The 19,008-nt window shown below is 40.3% G+C and overlaps 1 protein-coding gene across 1 annotated transcript; it reads left to right on the forward strand.

Moving 5' to 3' along the window:
• Positions 1-3,824: 3,824 nt before the first annotated feature.
• FHL2 (four and a half LIM domains 2) lies at positions 3,825-17,018 on the forward strand (the record flags this gene model as incomplete). Its single annotated transcript, XM_084290196.1, has 5 exons — positions 3,825-3,980; positions 11,915-12,089; positions 14,005-14,174; positions 15,176-15,362; positions 16,867-17,018. 5 exons carry the CDS (start codon positions 3,825-3,827, stop codon positions 17,016-17,018), a joined length of 840 nt encoding a protein of 279 aa, XP_084146322.1.
• Between the last annotated feature and the right edge of the window lie 1,990 nt (positions 17,019-19,008).

The following is a 19,008-nucleotide window of genomic DNA, read 5'->3' on the forward strand; positions in this document are numbered from 1 at the left end:
GAAGAAGAGGAAAGAAGCACAGCTTTTATTTCAGCCTACTACTTACTTTTTGGTAATTTTCATGCCAATTCTTACATCCTGGAAGACACTATCTGGGTAGTGCTAACATTTAGCATAAGCTGGAACTTCCCTTCTGGGCATGCAGGGGAAAGCTGTTTTCCTTTTGGAGATGTACTCGTTATATCTAATGCTGTAGGAGGGAGACTGTGGCAGAAAAATCAATTTCTCCCTTATGCTAATGTTGAGAGCAATCTGAAATTGCATCAGTGTAAAATGACTACTGCAATAAAATCTAAAGACCTTGTGGTACTACAGAGAGGCATAATAAAGATGAGCTTCTGGCCCACAGAGCTCTACATTCAACAAGTATCAGCACAATAGGAAGGCATTAATCAATGGCAAGAAGGCTGAATTGCAATTTGTGCCTGTCCACAACTGCGAAAATAGTTGTTGTTTTTTTGTTTTGTTTTGTTTTGTTTTTTTGACAGGCAAAAGCATTGTTCAGTGTGATTTCATGTTTATTTGTAAAGCAACAGTGAAAGGATTCATTTGGCATTCCTACTAATATTCCGCAGATAGGCCCTCTGATTATTTTATATTTAATTTCTTCTCTCCAGAGAAGAATAAAACTGCCAAAATATCCTCAAAATATCACATAGTGGGTTGTGAGATTCAGTCCAAGACTCAAATCTAAACAGCCTGGAGCTTGGGATGCTTTGCGCTGAATTCCAGCTTTCTGAAGGAAACCATATGAACCTGAGTGCCTAACTTTAAGAGATATTGGGTCTGAAATTGCTGCCAGATCCAGCAAAGTCACGTAACTAAAACCAAAATGCAGATCTTGGAGATTTTCCTTTCTTGTCATTTAATTTCCCAGACCACTGGAGCTATGCCTCTAACCCTAACCAGAAATATGCCTTCAGGGTCTTCTCAGAGTGGAGTTCACCCCAAATCTATTCGAGACATAGGAATTGGTTCTGCCTCTCCCTGCTCTGGGAGGGACCTTGACAATCTCTGAGCACAGTTAACAAAATCAAATCCCTTTCAGGATGTGTCTAGGTATTTTCCAAAATAGTGGCAGTGACTCTTCTTATAACAAACAAGCTGTAATGCTTGCCTGTGTTCCTGTGAAAAAACACCCAGAAAATAATAGAGCACTCAGGAACACCCCCGCGACATCGGAACATCCAGTTCAGATGTAATAGTCTTTGCTTCCAGTCACGAACCACTTCTATTTTACATTTGGCAGCTTTGGATGAAGAATAGAAATGGTATAAACCTTTAAGGGAATCACACCCTATATTTTTCACTCTTACACGTCTTCACCACACAAAGCTTTGGCCCTGTGGTATTGCACACCCAATTCAAGGCTAGGGAAAAAAAATAAATCTGAAGAAATGTGAAAAATGCAAGTCCATACACATTTCCTGCTCAGATTTCAGATTTTTAATAATGCAAATTGACTGTGCAACCAAATCCTATCATTTAAAAATGTGATAGAGTCTGGTAAAAAGCTACAGATTTATGTCCTAAATACCTACCTTTTACAGAAAGCTAACACTCCTCTCAGACTCAGTCATACACACAACTTTATAATAGCCTGACTCCATTCATTTAGCTGAAATTACTCCTTGGAGGGATTTGCTTGAAGCAAGTTAAGTCCTTTCTATTTCTTTCATGGGAAGTACAAATGTGTTACGTAGGTTGGGAATGTGAATGGGCTCAAAATGGAGGGGAAAATAAATCTACCAACACCGACTAAATGTTGTGGCAAAGACTTCACCTCCACTTGAAGAGGAGACTAACCTGCAGGAAGTTATGAAGGAAATACACCTTTGTGCCAGCCCTGTTTCTTGCTCTCTTTCCTTCTGCTGTGTTTGCTAGCCACTGCTGTTGGAGATGGGCTACAGGTGAACTTCGGGTAGTCTCTGCACTTCTTTCTCCAGTGTAATTCCTCTGATTTTCCATCATTTCGTTATCAATCCCTATGGTGCTCTTTAATCTCCAAGGACCAAGAGCACCTAGCGTACTCCTAGCTTTCCTTTTGGATAAGGAAGTTAATTAGTGCTTTCCACAGCTCCTGTAGAGTGAAAACAGCTGCACTGCTGCTCCTTTTGAGTAGGTCATAGCACGGATGACCGGCTGCCAGGATTTGTGTTCCAAGCACTTTGGGGTGTTCATTAGTTTCCCTGTCCTTTTCCTTTAGCAGTCACCTGGAGCTCAGAAGGCTTCCCAGCAGCTGAGCCATCATGTACCTGCACCACACATACAAAAGCTCTCACCTCTTAGGCTTAGTGAATAACTACACAATTCAGCAGCTGACAGATCATCAAAAATAGAAAGCCTTCCAGCCACCAAATCCAACTTTGCCCATTCGGACCACCCTACAACCTTAATCAAACACCAGCCACAGGGGATACAGTATAATAAGAACTGAAAATCCTGGAGGAGAACTAAGAATTTCAGAATGCCCTAAGGGTGGCTCCTCCAGCCAACAGAAGAGGACAAACTCCAGGATCAAGGAACCCACGCCAAGAACACTAAGCAAGTAACAACTTTTTGTTTAAAAGTGAGGGCTAAAGTTGGCAAAAGCACTGCAGCTGCTGTGAACGTCACTTGTGTGTGAAAGACAGAGATAGCCACTTAAGCCATTAGTACCCAAAGCGTTTAAGGCTTTATAGACCAAATCTGGCTTAACGGGGAGCCCAGGCCTGGCAGGCAGTGAAGGTCATGCAGTACAGGTGGAATGTGCTTTCTGCCTTGGAAATTCCCCTTCCTAAACAGGCGGCTATGTCCTGCTCCAGCAGTAACCTCTGAGCAGATTTCAGGTGTAACACACACTGAGAGCCTCAGGCTAAGAAGCTGATGATTCCAATTAAACCCAGACTCAAAATAAATTGTCCCAGGCAGTAATGAACATTCATGCAAGTAATCAAAGACATTCATGTCATTGTTACTTGTGTGTGCATCCAAAATATACTGGAGACATAACAAGACCAGAGGAAAAAATAGCAAGTGACCCTGATTCAGACAAGATAACCTTTTGCATTTTCTTCTAGTGGCTTTTTTGCTTCCATAAACATTACATGACATTTGGTTTAACCAGGGTAGCTAGCTCTTGTTCGTGTCCCACTAAACCACAGCATCTGGATAACTCATTCAGGGGCATCAGAGAAGACTCAGACACACAATTGCTGCCCCCCCAGCTCCTGCTGCTAAGAGCACCCATAGTCCCACATGTTAGCAGAGATGGAGGGGTAATGGCTCTCTGCAGAGCAATGACTGTTTGCCATGGGCTTATAGAGAATGCAGAGAAGGAAAGTGCAGAAGCACATGGCAATGGTGTTAGATAGCCCCTGCATGACTAAAGTCTACCAGCAATGCAAAACTTCTCACCTTACAGAAGAGATGCTGGTCCTTCTGGAGATTAGCTGATTCATCCTCTTAAGATATTTGGTTTCCTCCGTCCCCTACAGAGACAACGTCTTGCATTGGGCCTGTAGGTCAAACTTACTCGATATTCCTTAGGAATCCCATGTGAATTCTCCACAATCACGACTTACCCATTTTCCTTTCTCTGGTCTCTAACACTAGCTCTGTTCAAAGACATGTCAATGGTGGTTAAAATAGATGGGCTACAGTCTTTGTCCAGGGCCACAAGATTTATAGTTTTCTTCTATTGTGTTGATTTATCTGATTGAAATTTGAATTTGATAAACTGGAATTGATAATAAAGCCTTCTTGGGGGATTGGGTCAACGTGCTTAGTCTGCTAAATGCCTGTTTCTGTCTTTGTGGCAGAATAGCTGGACTCCAGACACCAACATGACCGAACGCTTTGACTGCCACTACTGCAAAGAGTCCCTGTTTGGCAAGAAGTACATCCTGAGGGAGGACAGCCCCTACTGCGTGAAATGCTACGAAAACCTCTACTCCAACACCTGTGAGGAATGCAAAAAACCTATTGGCGCTGACTGCAAGGTACGGCAGAGTTGTGTCTCATCATGGAAATCTTGGCAGAGTAATATATTACCCCACAGCTGCGAGCACATCCTTCACTCTACACAGAAATGTTAGGCTCATCCTTGAGTGCTTAATTCACTGATGTAATGAATGAACGATTTGGTCCTCAAAGTGCTAGACACTTCTTTGGAACCAGCAGGAACGGAGGGTGCATCAGACCTCTTAAAACAGAGTTGAGCAACAAACTTTCAGATGTTTGTTAATTCAATTTGCCCAGGGCCTTATATAGCTGGAGGGCATAATGCACAGGTTGAGAGGAGTCCTGCTCTGAGCAGCAACAGACCCAATTTAAAGTACCAGAAGGGTTTTCAGGTGAAAATATTTGATGTTAAAAACACATGTAATCCTTCAGTATTCCCCAAAGTTAACAGGTTAAATTTAGTGACCTTTTTCCAAAGGTAATACAGCACTGACATTTTACTTTATTATTTAGGATGGAGAACACTGTCTTTATGTGGGAGCCTTGTGTCTGAAGCATGGTGCTATTAGCTAGAAGGACCCATAAGTTTATCTTGATGGTTATGTAGGGTTTTCTTTTGGTGAAAAAGTGTTTTTTTCTGGACCCCTGTGTCTGTTTTTCGTCACTTCCAATGGTAAGACTCTATTATAAAACATGTTAATAGAAATTGAAAAGCACCCCTCTTCCTTTAAGCCATGGGATGATCTGATGACAGAAAGTCTCCTTAACTCATTAAGAGAGCCCAACTGGCCTTGGGACCAGCTAGGACCTGTAAAGGTGGCAGAAACCAATTTTTCTTGCCTTTGGATGGGACGGAGCTAAGCTGCTGCTGTCTCTGCAGTGACCACAATTAATTGTCATCAAGAGACAAGATACACTCAGAAAAAGATGCCAACTCATGGACCACAAAAATTTGGCTCACACTGACCAAAGTAATAAGTCAGTCAGAACACAATTAGACTTCTAAATGGAGAATAATGATAGTGGAACCTAACTAAAGATTACATAGGAAAGAGCAGAGGTCTCACTTGTTTGAGCTATACACCACATGGCAACACGTACCTGTTCTAAATGAGGTGTGACTGCCTATTTTCCTTTTAAATTACCCCAAAGAAGTGGAGTTCACACCAGTTTTACTCTGACTGAATGAAGACAGATGATATTTGAGGCATCCAGTGAAGTGATGGTTGGAGTGCTATGGATGGATTTCATCCCACGTACGCCCTCCCTGCACAAATTTGACCTGTTCAAAGTTGGCCAAGAGTTTCACTGGCAGCATGGGTTTACATTAAAACAGTGATTTACGTTGCATGGCCATAGGATTCTTTTATTTCCTTCACTGCTGATCCATACCTCTAGGAACATGAATTAATTCATATTGCTGGTACTACCACACTATCGTTACTTCAAAGGCTCAGAAATATAACAGTATATGCTTATTCAGATCAGGAAAATTTGATTTCTTCTCTCTTCCAAACTTATCTATCCTATCCTATTGGAAAATGGGTGGGAAAGCCCCTTTCGGAAGCCTTAAAACGGTGAAAATGTTTGGCCATCATGACAGAGAACTGGCAATAACCCATAAGAGGCCATAAAACTGCCAGTTTCCCTACAGCTCATAAATATGCAGATTAGAGAAAAAATACAGCTGGCCTGACCTGGAAAAGCAAAATATTTCTGCCCCATTCTAGAATGTGCTTTTGTTTTAAGGTCTCCTTCTAATCCCCTGAGAAGATATTTCCATGTGTTGATATTCAAGAATTTCAAAACTTGGACTGGCTTCAACAAATCTCAGACAAAGTATTCAGGAATTAATCAGGCTGAACTTTTCAACCCAAATTTATGGATTTAGGGAGTGTGGGTGTTATCCGATATACTTCATTTCTGTATTTTTAAGCAAAACACGCTCTAATAGCAGATAAAACAAATACAACAACAAAACAATAATTTTCTGCAATACAAGAATATTTTTATATGTAAAGGGCCAAAACTATATGTGGAGAACCAAAACAAAAAGATAGTAAATAAAGATTTCTTAAAGAAATTAACTGTGTACCAGAAAAAAAATGCATCTTTTTTGTTGTTGTTCGTTTCTATGACTGTTGTGTGTGACTGCAAATAATCCTCTATGCCTTTCAACCTGCTGACCAATTTTAAGCAAATTTTAACAAATGGCTAAATGTCCCTAAGCTCTTTGAGTCTTCTGAAAATGAAATATGTTGTGAGTATTGAAAAAGACATCTGAATAATATTCCCATTGAGAGGAAAAATAGAGTAGCTTTTCAAGTACAGTAACAGACTCTAGAGAATACATTTAAGAGAAAACCCTTAAAGGTTTCTCAGCCACAAGTTTCAGTCAAAGTTTGTCCATGATTGAGCATAATTGAACCAGGAAACACAAAGTCACAAAAATCACGCTTCTTCTCCTTATTAAGCTATATATATACACACATAAGCATCTAAACACATAATAGATATATACACATTATACACATATACATATATGTATCTTTTCACACACTGCATTTGCAGTACAGTCAAAACATGTCATGCTTGTGAATAAAACTAGTATGCTTACTACAGGTACAAAGTAGACTCCATACATATTAGCTGTCCTGACATAGCCTTTATTCAGCTGTAAAACTTAGAACTAAAGCTTTATAAAGTGAAAATGTTATCCAGAAGGGTAGCATCCAAGCCTCTGTGTCCTCCAGGGGCACCCACCCTTACGTCCATCCACAGGACAGACTGAAAAGCCCCAACTAGCTCTCACCTCAGATCCTCCTTTGCAAGTCCCTTCTTGGCCACCACTGTTTCTCTGCACTGAGAAGAGCTGAAATTAGATCTCAGCTCCAGTGGGGATGCTCCTCATTTCACCCTGCAAAGAATTACTTCTTGTGGGTGGCTTGGTTAGTCTATGGCTGTTTCTTAGGACCTGCAGAATTTGAGACTAAAGACTAGGATTAAGATTCGGAGCTCCCGATACCCAAAGAATGAACACTTATCTGCAAAATTAGGTGCAAAGCAAGAATTAGCTTTGATAAGATTGTAAATGATTACTTATCGTTGTGAAAATTACTGTACAAAAGACAGCAGAAACACAGTGAACAGAATCTCTCTCCTCTTAGTGGACAGGAGCAATCCCCTAACCAGCCCTCCCACCCAGCAGCAACTCTCCTGCAGCTGAAAGGGCTATACCAAAGCAAAACGGGTGGTGACAGACAGCCAGCTCTCCAGCTTCAGCACTACTGTGGTGTCTTTCTTGCTGTGTTTCAGCACTGGTGCATAGCATCATCTCCCCTGGGTTACACTGAAGCTTCATATACTGAGTGGTGGGAGGCACTGGCAGACAGACAGTCGAAAAACACGATGCCATGTCTCTCACAGCTATTACACATCCTCCATATGCCAACAGGTCCTAGCAGAAATTTGCTCCTTTTAAGCAGAAGAGGTTGGCATTTTGATGCCCGTGTCCCTGGTGAATGCTCCCTACGCCCACTGTTTCCTTGCTTCTTTCTGGAAATCCATCCATAATGTTCTCATTTGCTTAACTGCTTAAATGTGACTTTTGGTTGATTTTTGCCTTTTTTTAATAGTTTCTTTGCAGGCCCTCTGGCACAGCAACCATCACAAATACAGGAAATACCTCCAGTAATCAAGTGCTTAATGCAGACCACAAGCTGGCCTTGGCAAGCAGGAGAGGGTGAAAATTCCCTCCACAAAATGTGAGAATTAAAAGTGGAGCATGAGATAAACTACTTTGGCAGCACATAGGCCAAAAATGAGTCAAAAGGGTCAGTCTTACATATAAACTAAACAAAAAATATAGCATCTAATGACGTGGATCAGGAAAGGATGAAAAGTTGTCCTAATTTTTAAACTCTCTTCTGTGTTGCAACACTTCCTCTGTGCATTGCTGAGTATCAGACTCGCTCTCATGAAGAGGAATGGTGACAGAGACCATTCACCTCTTGTCATATCACTACGGTGCTGGCTTCAGTAGAGTGCTGCTTAATTTTACCTTTTCTAAATACAGTCTTGATGGGGAATTAACTAAAATGTTCTGTTACAGTGTGTGCATGACCATAATTTGTACAGAGATTTGTTGGAGTACCCCATTTTCCCTGCTTATCCTTCTGAAAATAGCATTGTCACTAGTAAGAAAGTCTGATGTGTGCTTTTCATTTATGAACAAACATATACAGTTATCCTTCTGGTAATGATGCCTCTAGTCTCCTTCTTCTTGTTGGGTCCCTGTTGAGAGCCAGTTCAGGAGAAAAGGTAATTCACAATGGCTTAAGGTTGCTTAGACCTACAAAGGTCTAAGACACGATGTATTTGTAGGATATGAGGGGCTGAAAACAGCTATCCTGACAAAGTTCTCTTTGGAGATGGCACGATGAAAGTCAGGGAAAGTAAAATTGTTTGAAAAGCACCTGAGGGCTTTTCAAAACTGTAGTTTCAAACCTATTTTGCAAGAGATGACTAAAAAGCTTTGGATACAGATAGGGTCCACATTAGTTTTTCCTCATGCCATGTTCCTACTGTCAGTCATCTGCATGTGTACAACTCTTGGCTCACTCTGATGTCTCTTGGAGAAACATCCCAGAATTTGCCACTCATTTGGTCCCCCCAAGGAGCACTGAGCTGAAATTTTCAAGAAGCAGATTCTCAGATCAAGCTGAGAGATGTACACATTCAAATCTGAGTAGCTTCAGGTCTCATTAATCTAGTTATGTTTGTACTCAAGCAAATCAGATAAGGGAATTATTATTTTTCACATTCAGAAGAAATATAACTGAATGAAGTGCTAAATATTTCTTCCTGCAAATTCAGCTGCAGGATTTATTGTAGCTCTTCAGAGGCAGGCATTGCCCTCCTCCCCCTCTGTTTTCACTGGGAGCACATCTGGAACTAGTTTGCAGCTCTCTGCTCCTCAGCTGCAAAACACTTGCCCGGGACAGACCAAGTCCACAGGCATCTGTGTGCATGCATCTCTCTGTATGTAAACACAGTTCCACTTCTGAAATGTCAATCTATGGTAATTCTTCAGGCTGTTATCTGTGCTTGTGTGTGCTTTATCTGACGAGGGCACGTGGCTGTCAGTTTTCATAGCCAGATGCACAGATTCATGGTAAAAAGTCAATCTCCAGATTTCTTTTAGGAAACATAAGAGGATTCATTAAAAACTAGTTAAAATACGTCGCATCAGGGACTCATTTCTTTCAAGCTGCATAAAGCAGCTGAGAAGTCACACTCATCAGTATTTTAAGGATGCACTCTAGTTGTGAGTCCACAATAGTAAATGTCTTTATTAGTTCTTCCTGGAAATCCATGCAATAAACAGTAATTACAAGTAAATCACTTGTGTCTTCTGCTGGAACAGATTTGTTTATGTTCCTGTCAGCTAGCCTAACCTCGAGTAAATCTAATGCTCTTTCAGCTTAACTGAGCACCAGCCTAATAGTCAGACAAGCTTGAAGTCATCTTTGCAGATGCAGCTTCTCCAGTGTAGAATCTGATCTAGATCGATAAATCTGTAATTTATGTGCACACCAACAGCTCCAGTTGGATATGCAATGTACTGACATAGACAAAACCTGATAGCCACCGACTTCGTAGCACTGACCTAAGAACAACCGTGAAACAACTCACAAACTGTTTCATCAGTACCTTGAACTTCCCTGCTTCGGATGGCAGATTCAGAGAAAGAAAGCAATAACCATTTCACCTGGCCAATGCTCTGCTGCAGGCATGTCCAACCCAGACATCCTAAACATCCCCCACATTCGATGACACCAGCTGTTGCAATCATCCAAGCTAGCTAAAGATTATTTGCACCGGTCTGGATCTTGCTTGCTTTGGTTTGTGGCTGTGACTCATCACTTTGCTATGATGAAGTGTCTGGTACTGTGACCTGCTCCACTAGTGTCCATACAATCTGCCATCGTGATCGATACAAAGATTAAACATTGCATCAGCAAAAGCTAATCCTTTTCTTCATTATTCCCCTGCAACAGGAAACAGACCTTCTGCATGGTATAATTTTATTGATTCAACAAGGCAAAATGAAAGGAAATATCAGTGTGTGAGTTCGGGGTATAAAAATTAGCTTGCAGAATATTGCAAAATATGGAGAAAGGCAGAAAATGGGAGGAAAAAAAAAAAAAAAAAAAAAAAAAAGGAATCTATCCTGTTACAAGAGAAAGAAAAACAGATCTGTCGTCATTCTGTTTTCTTGCAGGCAAATTTCTTATTTTGGAAAACGCTCTTGGCTGTATGTTATATTTCTCTGATGAAAATATTTTTCTCCTTTGAGATCAGATTGAGGCTATTCAACTTAATTTAAAGAAGAAAAAAAAAGTTAAATAACTTCTAAACAAGATGTGTTTTTTGTTTGTTTGTTTGTTTTTTAATTTTGCTATTAGAAAAGTCTAAGATTTTCTGGTCAGAAATCTGGGTTGTTTCAAAAAGATTTCCTTGAAATAAATAGACAACCTGAGTAAACAACTGTCAGAAAGCTGTACAGTAGGAAGCTTAGATATTCTCTCTCGGTCTGCATTCTCAGAGACAAAAGACGTATTGGACACTACTTGTTACTCACAGTGACCTAAGAAATTTAGGTGAGCAGCTCAGTAGTCCAAAGAGAGATTCTTCATTTCGCAAATTCTTCTGAAGTTACTATAGTTTAGCACATTACTACGCATCCGCTGAGCTATGCAAAAACTATTTCAGTGTTTCCTGTTAGCTATTTTTGAGAACAAGGATCCTGCTGACATAACATGTTGCTATTTTAGGCTAACCTAAATCCACAGTATTTGTTTGTTCTGGGCTAAGATTGCGTGTTTGGAGTCACCTGTGACTATGCTTACATGGAGCAGAGTAAGTCTGACACAAGCTATTGTTTCCATTCCACTTTATACAATTAGGGGAAAAAAATAAAAAGATATAAAACTCATTCCTTTCCTTCAGTTAACCAGGGTAATTCTGTGCTTCTAATTAATATATAGCAGATCTTGAGCTTGAACCTGACAAATTATTTCTGCTTAATTTTTATATTTCCTACTCATGACAACACGAACACACCTCACAGTCCTGCCTCAAAATGAAGCCTACATATTTAGGGGTAGATATCCTTTCTTGCAATGATCTGAGCTTCATTTTGTCTGAATTCCCAAAAACACTGTTTAAATGTTACTCGATTAGACTACTTTAATTTTAAAAGACTCAGTGTACTACCCCTTTAAGTCATAGTTCTTAGAAGAACTTTTTTGGTGTTGGTTTGTTCTGTTTTAATTTTAAAAAGTACCACTGGGGAGATATTTTAAATACTTAGGTGCTCCAAGGTGCTAATCCCTTGATCAGGAGTATTCTGGATCAGCAGCTACAGGTACGGTGTGGTCTCATCTTCCAGAGCGTTCGTTCAGTCTCCAGCAATGCACCTGATTTACTTTTGAAACAGAAATATAAGACTTGGTAAAAATCAGTCGCAGCACACACACGTGCACGCCTTGGTGTAAATCTGTTGAACTATCAGAAAGGGAAAGGGATTTCAGTCCAGAAACGAACAGCTATAAAATGACCTAGAAATTGGAAATACTTAAGACAAATAGGGGGAGTTGTTATATTGCTAAAGTTAACAAGTTCTAACCTGACTCAAAACCAGGACTTTATTCTCAGAGGAAATACCTAACTGAACTGAAATTTAATTCAATTGACCTTCATTTGAGAGAGGGTTGACAGTTGTCATCAGCTGCTTTTGGTAATCACGGCAAAATAAGTTCACCTTCATTAGAACATGCTGTTTTCTTGAGCTGTGGGAATAAGCCCTAACTCCTGGCTGTGATCCAGATCTGAACACATTTACATTCTCTGAGCTTCCAGTTGTGCAAATTGTTCGTTCTGTTTACTCTGTGGTTTTGGATTTCTATAGGATCTGTCTTACAAGGACCGCCACTGGCATGAAACCTGCTTTCACTGCTTCCAGTGCAAGAATTCATTGGTGGACAAGCCTTTTGCCGCTAAAGAGGAACATCTACTTTGCACTGACTGCTACTCCAATGAATACTCTTCCAAATGTAATGAGTGCAAGAAGACTATTATGCCAGGTTAGTATGCTCACTTTTGGGACTGAGGAAAGATCTGGTTAAACATCAAACCCAATCTTGGCAATATTTGTGGTGACAAATGTTCTTTTCCATGACTCTCTCTGCTAAGACATGGTGAACTTTGTAAGATACAGTTGCATCCTAAGTTATTTCCATGACCAGAACCCATAGTTTTCATAATGAATCTTGTTAGAATTTTTATGTGTGTGAAATGGATTGTTCTTGAAAACTAGTATCTATTTCATTTAGTAGTTTTATTAATGGGATTTACAATTCTCTTTAGAAGCATTCATTAAAAGGCTTTTGATGGCTGGACAACTCTTCTGTCCAATCCCACCTTTGTACTCTGTCTCAGTTGGCTTTCCATGCTTGAAGGTCAGAGGACACTCACACAGTTTAACTTAATTCTCAGTTTAGTTTTTTTTAGTTAAATACTCTAAGTTTAGATTCTGCAATAAAAATGAATAATTGGTCAAAATATCTGTAAGGTCTTTCTTAAGCACACGGGTGTAAAGAAAGAGGGAAACAGGAAAAGGCTCATTTGCACATGACAATAGGACAGCACTTGATTTTTAATTGATTTGATTGTTGATTTGAGGGCTTAAAGTGGAAGGAATATTGGTCCAGCAATAAAACATTAAAAGGCAATTTGAACAATCCATATGCATGTTCCATAATGATTACCAGTTACTTTTTGCAGTAAATTTTTTCCTTGGCTGATTCTCGCATCAGTCATGCTAGACAAAAGCCCCAAAACACAACTTTCTTTGCCTACCTAAGGTGTTTTGATAAGGGATTGATGAAAGCATAGGACATATAAATAAGAAACAGCAAAGATGTATAAAAGCAGCTAGACATCCATTTATCAGTATAAGCATCTCTATCTGAGATGAGAAATATTTATTTTTATTTTTTTACTATTTTTAATGTTTGTTCGTATAGCACTCCATGTTACTCTGATCACCAACTGGAATATAATTCATTTATAAAGAACCAGCAAGAGGCTGGATACCCTTCACGGAGATTGTTGATGCTACTCTTGTCCTTTGCTTTGCCCCACTAAACGTACAATTTAGATTTAATAAAGCATTATAATGACAAGCCCATTAAATACTAAATAATTACAAGCTTGATCTTTCAGGCCTTCTGCAAACTGAGCTCCCACTGACTTCAATCTAGTGGGTAACAAACAGGGCTCCCCCTGCCTTGTGTTTCAGTGATAATACAAACCCAAATAATGAACAGCTAAAAATGTGTAAATATAATTCTTGGCTATTCCAAAAACATGCATCTATATCTTTTCCCAGGATGCCACTCCTCCAAGAATTCCTTTTGGTATGATATAAAGAGTTACCAGCACAGGGAGTGCATAATTCTTAAAAGGTGTCCATTAACAAAAAGGGTCAGAAATACTCAAGCATCAGGCACAAAGATGAGTAACAGTGCACTTACTACACGGCTGCAAGTGAGATCTTTAAAAAACAAAATTGCTGAAGTATGGGCAGAATTTAATGAGACCAAAAAAAGAAAAATAAACTTATGATATCGGTAAACAAAGGGGAATTAAAATTTGAGAAAAGGAAAATGGTAAAACTTCACCCTGTGGTAACTGGGGTGAGGAGAGTTGGCAAAGGAATTAGTGTGGTTCATCATTAGCCAACACACAAACAGCTCGTTAGTCTCCTAAGAACTTGATATCGTGTCAACAGACAGAAAAGCGGATTAGCAGTAAACGTCTCTCTTCTTTTAAGGAGAACCTCTTACTGTCCAAAATCTTAAACTGGTACCCCATACCTTGACAACATAGGCTAGCCTCTGTCTCATGGCTTTTCCCTGACAGCCAGCCACCAAAGTAGAGTTACAAACTGCATTGGTCTCAGCCAGAAATTCAGTTTGTGTTCTGGTCTCATTACAGGTACTCGGAAGATGGAATATAAAGGCAACAGCTGGCACGAGACTTGCTTTATCTGCTACCGCTGTCAACAGCCAATTGGGACAAAGAGTTTCATCCCGAAAGACAATCAAAACTTCTGTGTACCCTGCTACGAAAAGCAGTTTGCTATGCAGTGCGTCCAGTGCAAGAAGGTAGTGCTCTTATTTTCTTCACCTAAAACACAAGGGATTGAGCCCCGTCACATTTTAAGTCCAATTAGGCAGAACATCATATTTGCTGTGTGTGGGAGTGAGTGGGTGGGTGTTAAAAGATTCGAAATCAACTGATTTCAAGAGATGATATAATTTCAGCTCCCATCCTGCACCAGGGACAACATTTACTCAAGTTTTCCTTTCTTCTGTCTGAATATAAATCTAATTACCTTTACTACTTTGTAGAAGCTTCAAAAAATTGGTGGATGGATAGGAGTTTCATACCTTAAATCTCCCTCCTAGAGTCTCATTTTAACTCCATTTGAGAACAAGCTCCTAAATACTTTGGAAAGAGGCAAAGACAGATGAATGCACATATTAAATTGCATGAACACACAGAAGATGGATTTACCAGGGAATCTCCCCTTTGTGAAGGCAGGAAATGAAATTAAAGTGACCATTTTTACAGCTTTTTAGGAACACTCAGGAGTCAAAAGAAGTTTGGTTTGTCTAAAGCCAGGGGAGCTGTTATTGTAGGCAATGTCTAGTTATAAGAGGAAAAAGCCCAGACAAATTATGGAGAATCAGGAAGAAAAGATTTCAGGTTAAATTGAAATAAAGCAATCTTTGCCAAGGGAAATAAGGGGAAAATTAAAACACACAAGGTAGTTCTTTCATTATGAAGAATGGGACAGGTGAAGGAACAGAAATGAGACAAATCCTAGCACATGAATTTAAAAAAAAGACCTACAAAGACCAGCTTCAAAAACAAAGAGCACAATTCAGAGTGATACATAGGGCTTCTTTGTATAAACGGGGCAATTACAATGAATCACTTGTATGTTCTTCTCAAGGTTAAATTCAGCCAAAATTATGCTTTGCTGCTGTTAAGCCTTTTTCTCCTTCCCCACACCCACAAAAACCTCATCGCTCTTCCTCTTTACCCAAGATACAAAGCTGCCACCCTCAAGAAAACACTTTGTCTTACTTCCCATAAACAGGCTATCACTTCAGGAGGCGTTACTTACCGGGAGCAGCCCTGGCATAAGGAGTGCTTTGTCTGCACTGGATGCAAGAAGCAGTTGTCCGGACAACGCTTTACCTCCAGGGATGAGTTTGCGTATTGCCTGAGCTGCTTCTGCAACCTTTACGCCAAAAAGTGTGCTGGATGCACAAACCCCATCAGTGGTAGGTCCCTCGTGGCGAGTCACTGAAAAATTATCTCATTTTTTTCTGATGAACTGCTTCTGATATTAAAAATGGTTCGTTAACTTATTCTGACTAGCTTGAGAGAATCAAGACACAACACAATTTAGGATTCATGAACTTAAATACTTACCATGCCTTCCAAGTGCCTAATAAAAAGTGGAAGAGGTCCTTAAATTGAAGTTTTCTCCTTTCCACCTGACTGTCACGAACCATGGTGGATGCACAGTAACAGAGTTATGCAGGTAGTGGGATATCCATGTTCTATATGGCATTTCACTTGCGCTCGGGAGAGGGATCGCTGACCTCAGTAACAACAGTCTCTCTACCAGTAGCTTCTAACTGGGTTATACCTCATGTTGTAGCAAAGTATTGCTTCCCAGGACAGCAGCTGGGAAATTACAAGGCTTTCCAGTACAATGGTAGTCAAAAGATCAACTGCTTATGGCTTTACCTGTGAAATACTTAGCATAAAATTGTAACCTCCTACATGTAGCAATCAGCATTTAACACCAAGATTGCATATCTGAGTTATATCTGAATCATTTTCGCATGATAATATTGCTCTACCCCACACTTGTAGATGCTGGTTTGTGTATCTCCTAGAAAGGTCAGTGCATAACACCTTGCTTGTTGTTACCCGTTCACTTCAGAGGCATTTCTCTTCTGAATATCGCAGTCCTTTCTTTCATGCTGTTTTTTTCTAATGTTATTACTAATGGCAAACACCCCAAAAAACCCTCTCAAGTAAGAGGGATGCCCAACTGAGTCCTTTCATCAACTTTCAGCTAGTCAATCCCTCTGCATAATATTCAAATTGCTTATCATTAAGGTTAAGCAATAATTACTATTACAAGAGACATTAACCCCATTTTTTTTTCTGTACAACTTCTGTACTCCCCATGACAACCTCCACAGCCTCACACTTTTGAATGTTTTTTGTCATTTGCTAACCTTCTTTTCTTGAGGCACCCTCCCTGAAATCTGTGAATCGAGTCGTGAAGTAGCCTTCCTAAGTAAGGAAAGGAAGACTTCCTTTCTAAAGAACTTAATGCATTTTCACAAAACAAGATTCACTTACCCAGACATAAATGTTGTGTAAATAACCACCAGACTTCTGTAATTCAGATGCAGTTGCTTCTCTTTTCTTCTGCTCTGCATTGTAGTGCCATCCTGCTGTCAGCTAAGGGCTGAGCCTATCCTTAAATGTTCATTTCTGCCACCATCCATAACCACACCAACAGTCTAACTCACGAACTCAGCTGAAAGCAACAGAACGGCTTAAGGATGAAAATCCTTCTTGTTCCAGAGCAAGGGTGACAAAATTAGCACAGCAACAAACAGAAATAGGTCCAGCATAATGGCATTTTTCACCGCTGTATGTCAGATGTCCACAGCTATCCAGAAGTGGAGTCTGAAATAGCACCACTTAATGGCTAACGCGCTACTCTTCCCCTGTAACAGAATGCTTTTGGTTTCCAAACAGGTCTCGGAGGAACCAAGTACATCTCGTTTGAAGAGCGGCAGTGGCATAATGATTGCTTTAACTGTAAGAAGTGTTCTCTCTCGTTAGTGGGCCGTGGCTTCCTAACAGAAAGGGATGACATCCTTTGCCCTGAATGTGGAAAGGATATTTAAAGCCCAAAATAAAGAGGCAGGAAAGAGAGGCAGAAAGCCGCGCTTGCAATTTATAGCCTGAAACACACAGATGTTTGGAGCTAGCTTTGCCCTTCCGTGTTTCGCTATACTATTAACATCACTTAACCTTCTTAAACTCTGCAAGTACAGAGGGAAAACAACTTCAGAATCTCTAGTAGCAGTGATGGTGTTTAAGATTTCTGTAGCTAACTAAAACTAATGCAAAACCTGAGATATAAAACCATTTGGGTGTTACTGACATACTACACTTTTTTTTTTTTCCCATTAAATATTCCAGTTTAAGCATCTGAGTTAAGTTATGAGCAAGTGAAACAGTTCAGTGATTACAATGGCCGCACGCAATAAATTCATAGATGGGTATTCAGGGTGAAGCCCTCAGCCTGCTGAAATTAATGGCAACCACCACTCAATTTCAATAAGGCCGTGGTCTCACCTCAGTGTTCTTGAGCTATGTGACTAGTGTGTGCTGTCAAGTACGTAGGAAGACTACAGGCATAGAGGGTGTGTTAATGTACAAGGATTTGTGCAATGTCGTAAAGAGATAACGATAAAACAGTTGAAGTGGGAGTGCTTCATAACATACACATTTTATTGCATGACTAGCTGATCATCGTGTGAAGTACAAGCTCTGATTGACAGTGTCAGTATTACATTTAGTCGACATTACACCGCACATTGTATTTTTCAAAATAAAGTCATTTAAAACAAAGCTGTTGCCGTGGTTTAACTGCATTTACACACCAGGTATTTACAAATAAATTGCTTTCACAGTCTTAAGAAACACAATGCAAGAGCCACACAGACACAACCCTTTTTGCATGCCCAAGTCAACTATGAAATTGTGGAGTTCAAACAATCCCTGTACAAGCCCTGCTGATACAGCAGTCTTCTACTAACTGCAGTCACGGGGAAAGTTATCAGCAAAACCAAACTATGTGAAAATACTGACTTGATTGCAGCTGATAGAAGTGTGTTCATAGGCTCTGAACTCAAAACCAAAGTATTCTTTCCAGCAATCACGCTTCAAAAAAATTCAAACATTTATCTTTGCAAAGGTCAGAAGTTTATCTTCTGACTGGGACTTGTTTTATTATGTAATTTGTAATACCTTTTTCTCTAGCATCATTTCTGCTACATGTTTGCTACAAAGGCAATAAAACTAAGATGACACAATCCACAGGATAATAAGCATCTTCCCAAAACACAACGTGGCCATGTTATGCAATGAAATAACCAAGTAAACCTTCCCCGTGGAATTTGCTTGCATCATGGAAGAGGAGGAAGTAACATTACTTTTCCAACGGGAATCTTTCTTTGCTCTGAGGGTGGTGAGGCCTTGGCACAGGCTGCCCAGAGAAGCTGTGGATGCCCCATCCTGGAAGTGTTCAAGGCCAGGCTGGATGGGGCTTTGGGCAACTTGGGCTGGTGGGAGGTGTCCATGCCCATGGGACAGGATGGGGTTCCAACCCAAACCATTCTGTGATTCAATGATCTTCAAATGTGCAAAGCAGAATTAGGAGTGTACTTGCTGCGTGTAACTGGGGAAGGTAAGTTTGCTCCTAGTTCCTGCCACCATTCTTAAATTCATCTTTTTTTTTCACCAAGTGTACAGTAGTCACAGGTCTTTCCTCTCTCATTAATTCAACAAGCTACATAGTTGCATTGGATCAGACTTGGTTTCCTGTACAGTTTGAAGAACTTTGCTGTCTGCTATTTCTGAAGTGCACACCCTCCTAACCTGATCTCACCAGATAATTAAAATCTGTCCTGTAGTGACTTCGTTCTGTGATGAAGGCTGCAGTCAAGAACATCCATCCTTACATCCACACCCCCTAAAGCCAGAGAGCGCCCACCTCATTTAGCCTCTTCTGCGGTCCTGCCGGTCTCCCAGCACACTGCAGCTCCACGCTAGTACTTTGCTGAGAGAAGGACTGCTGCTATCTAAAGCAGCAGCGTAGGGCAGTAAGGA

The sequence above is a fragment of the Netta rufina genome, assembly GCF_964035555.1.
Source record: "Netta rufina genome assembly, chromosome: 1".
Classification (NCBI taxonomy): domain Eukaryota; kingdom Metazoa; phylum Chordata; class Aves; order Anseriformes; family Anatidae; genus Netta; species Netta rufina.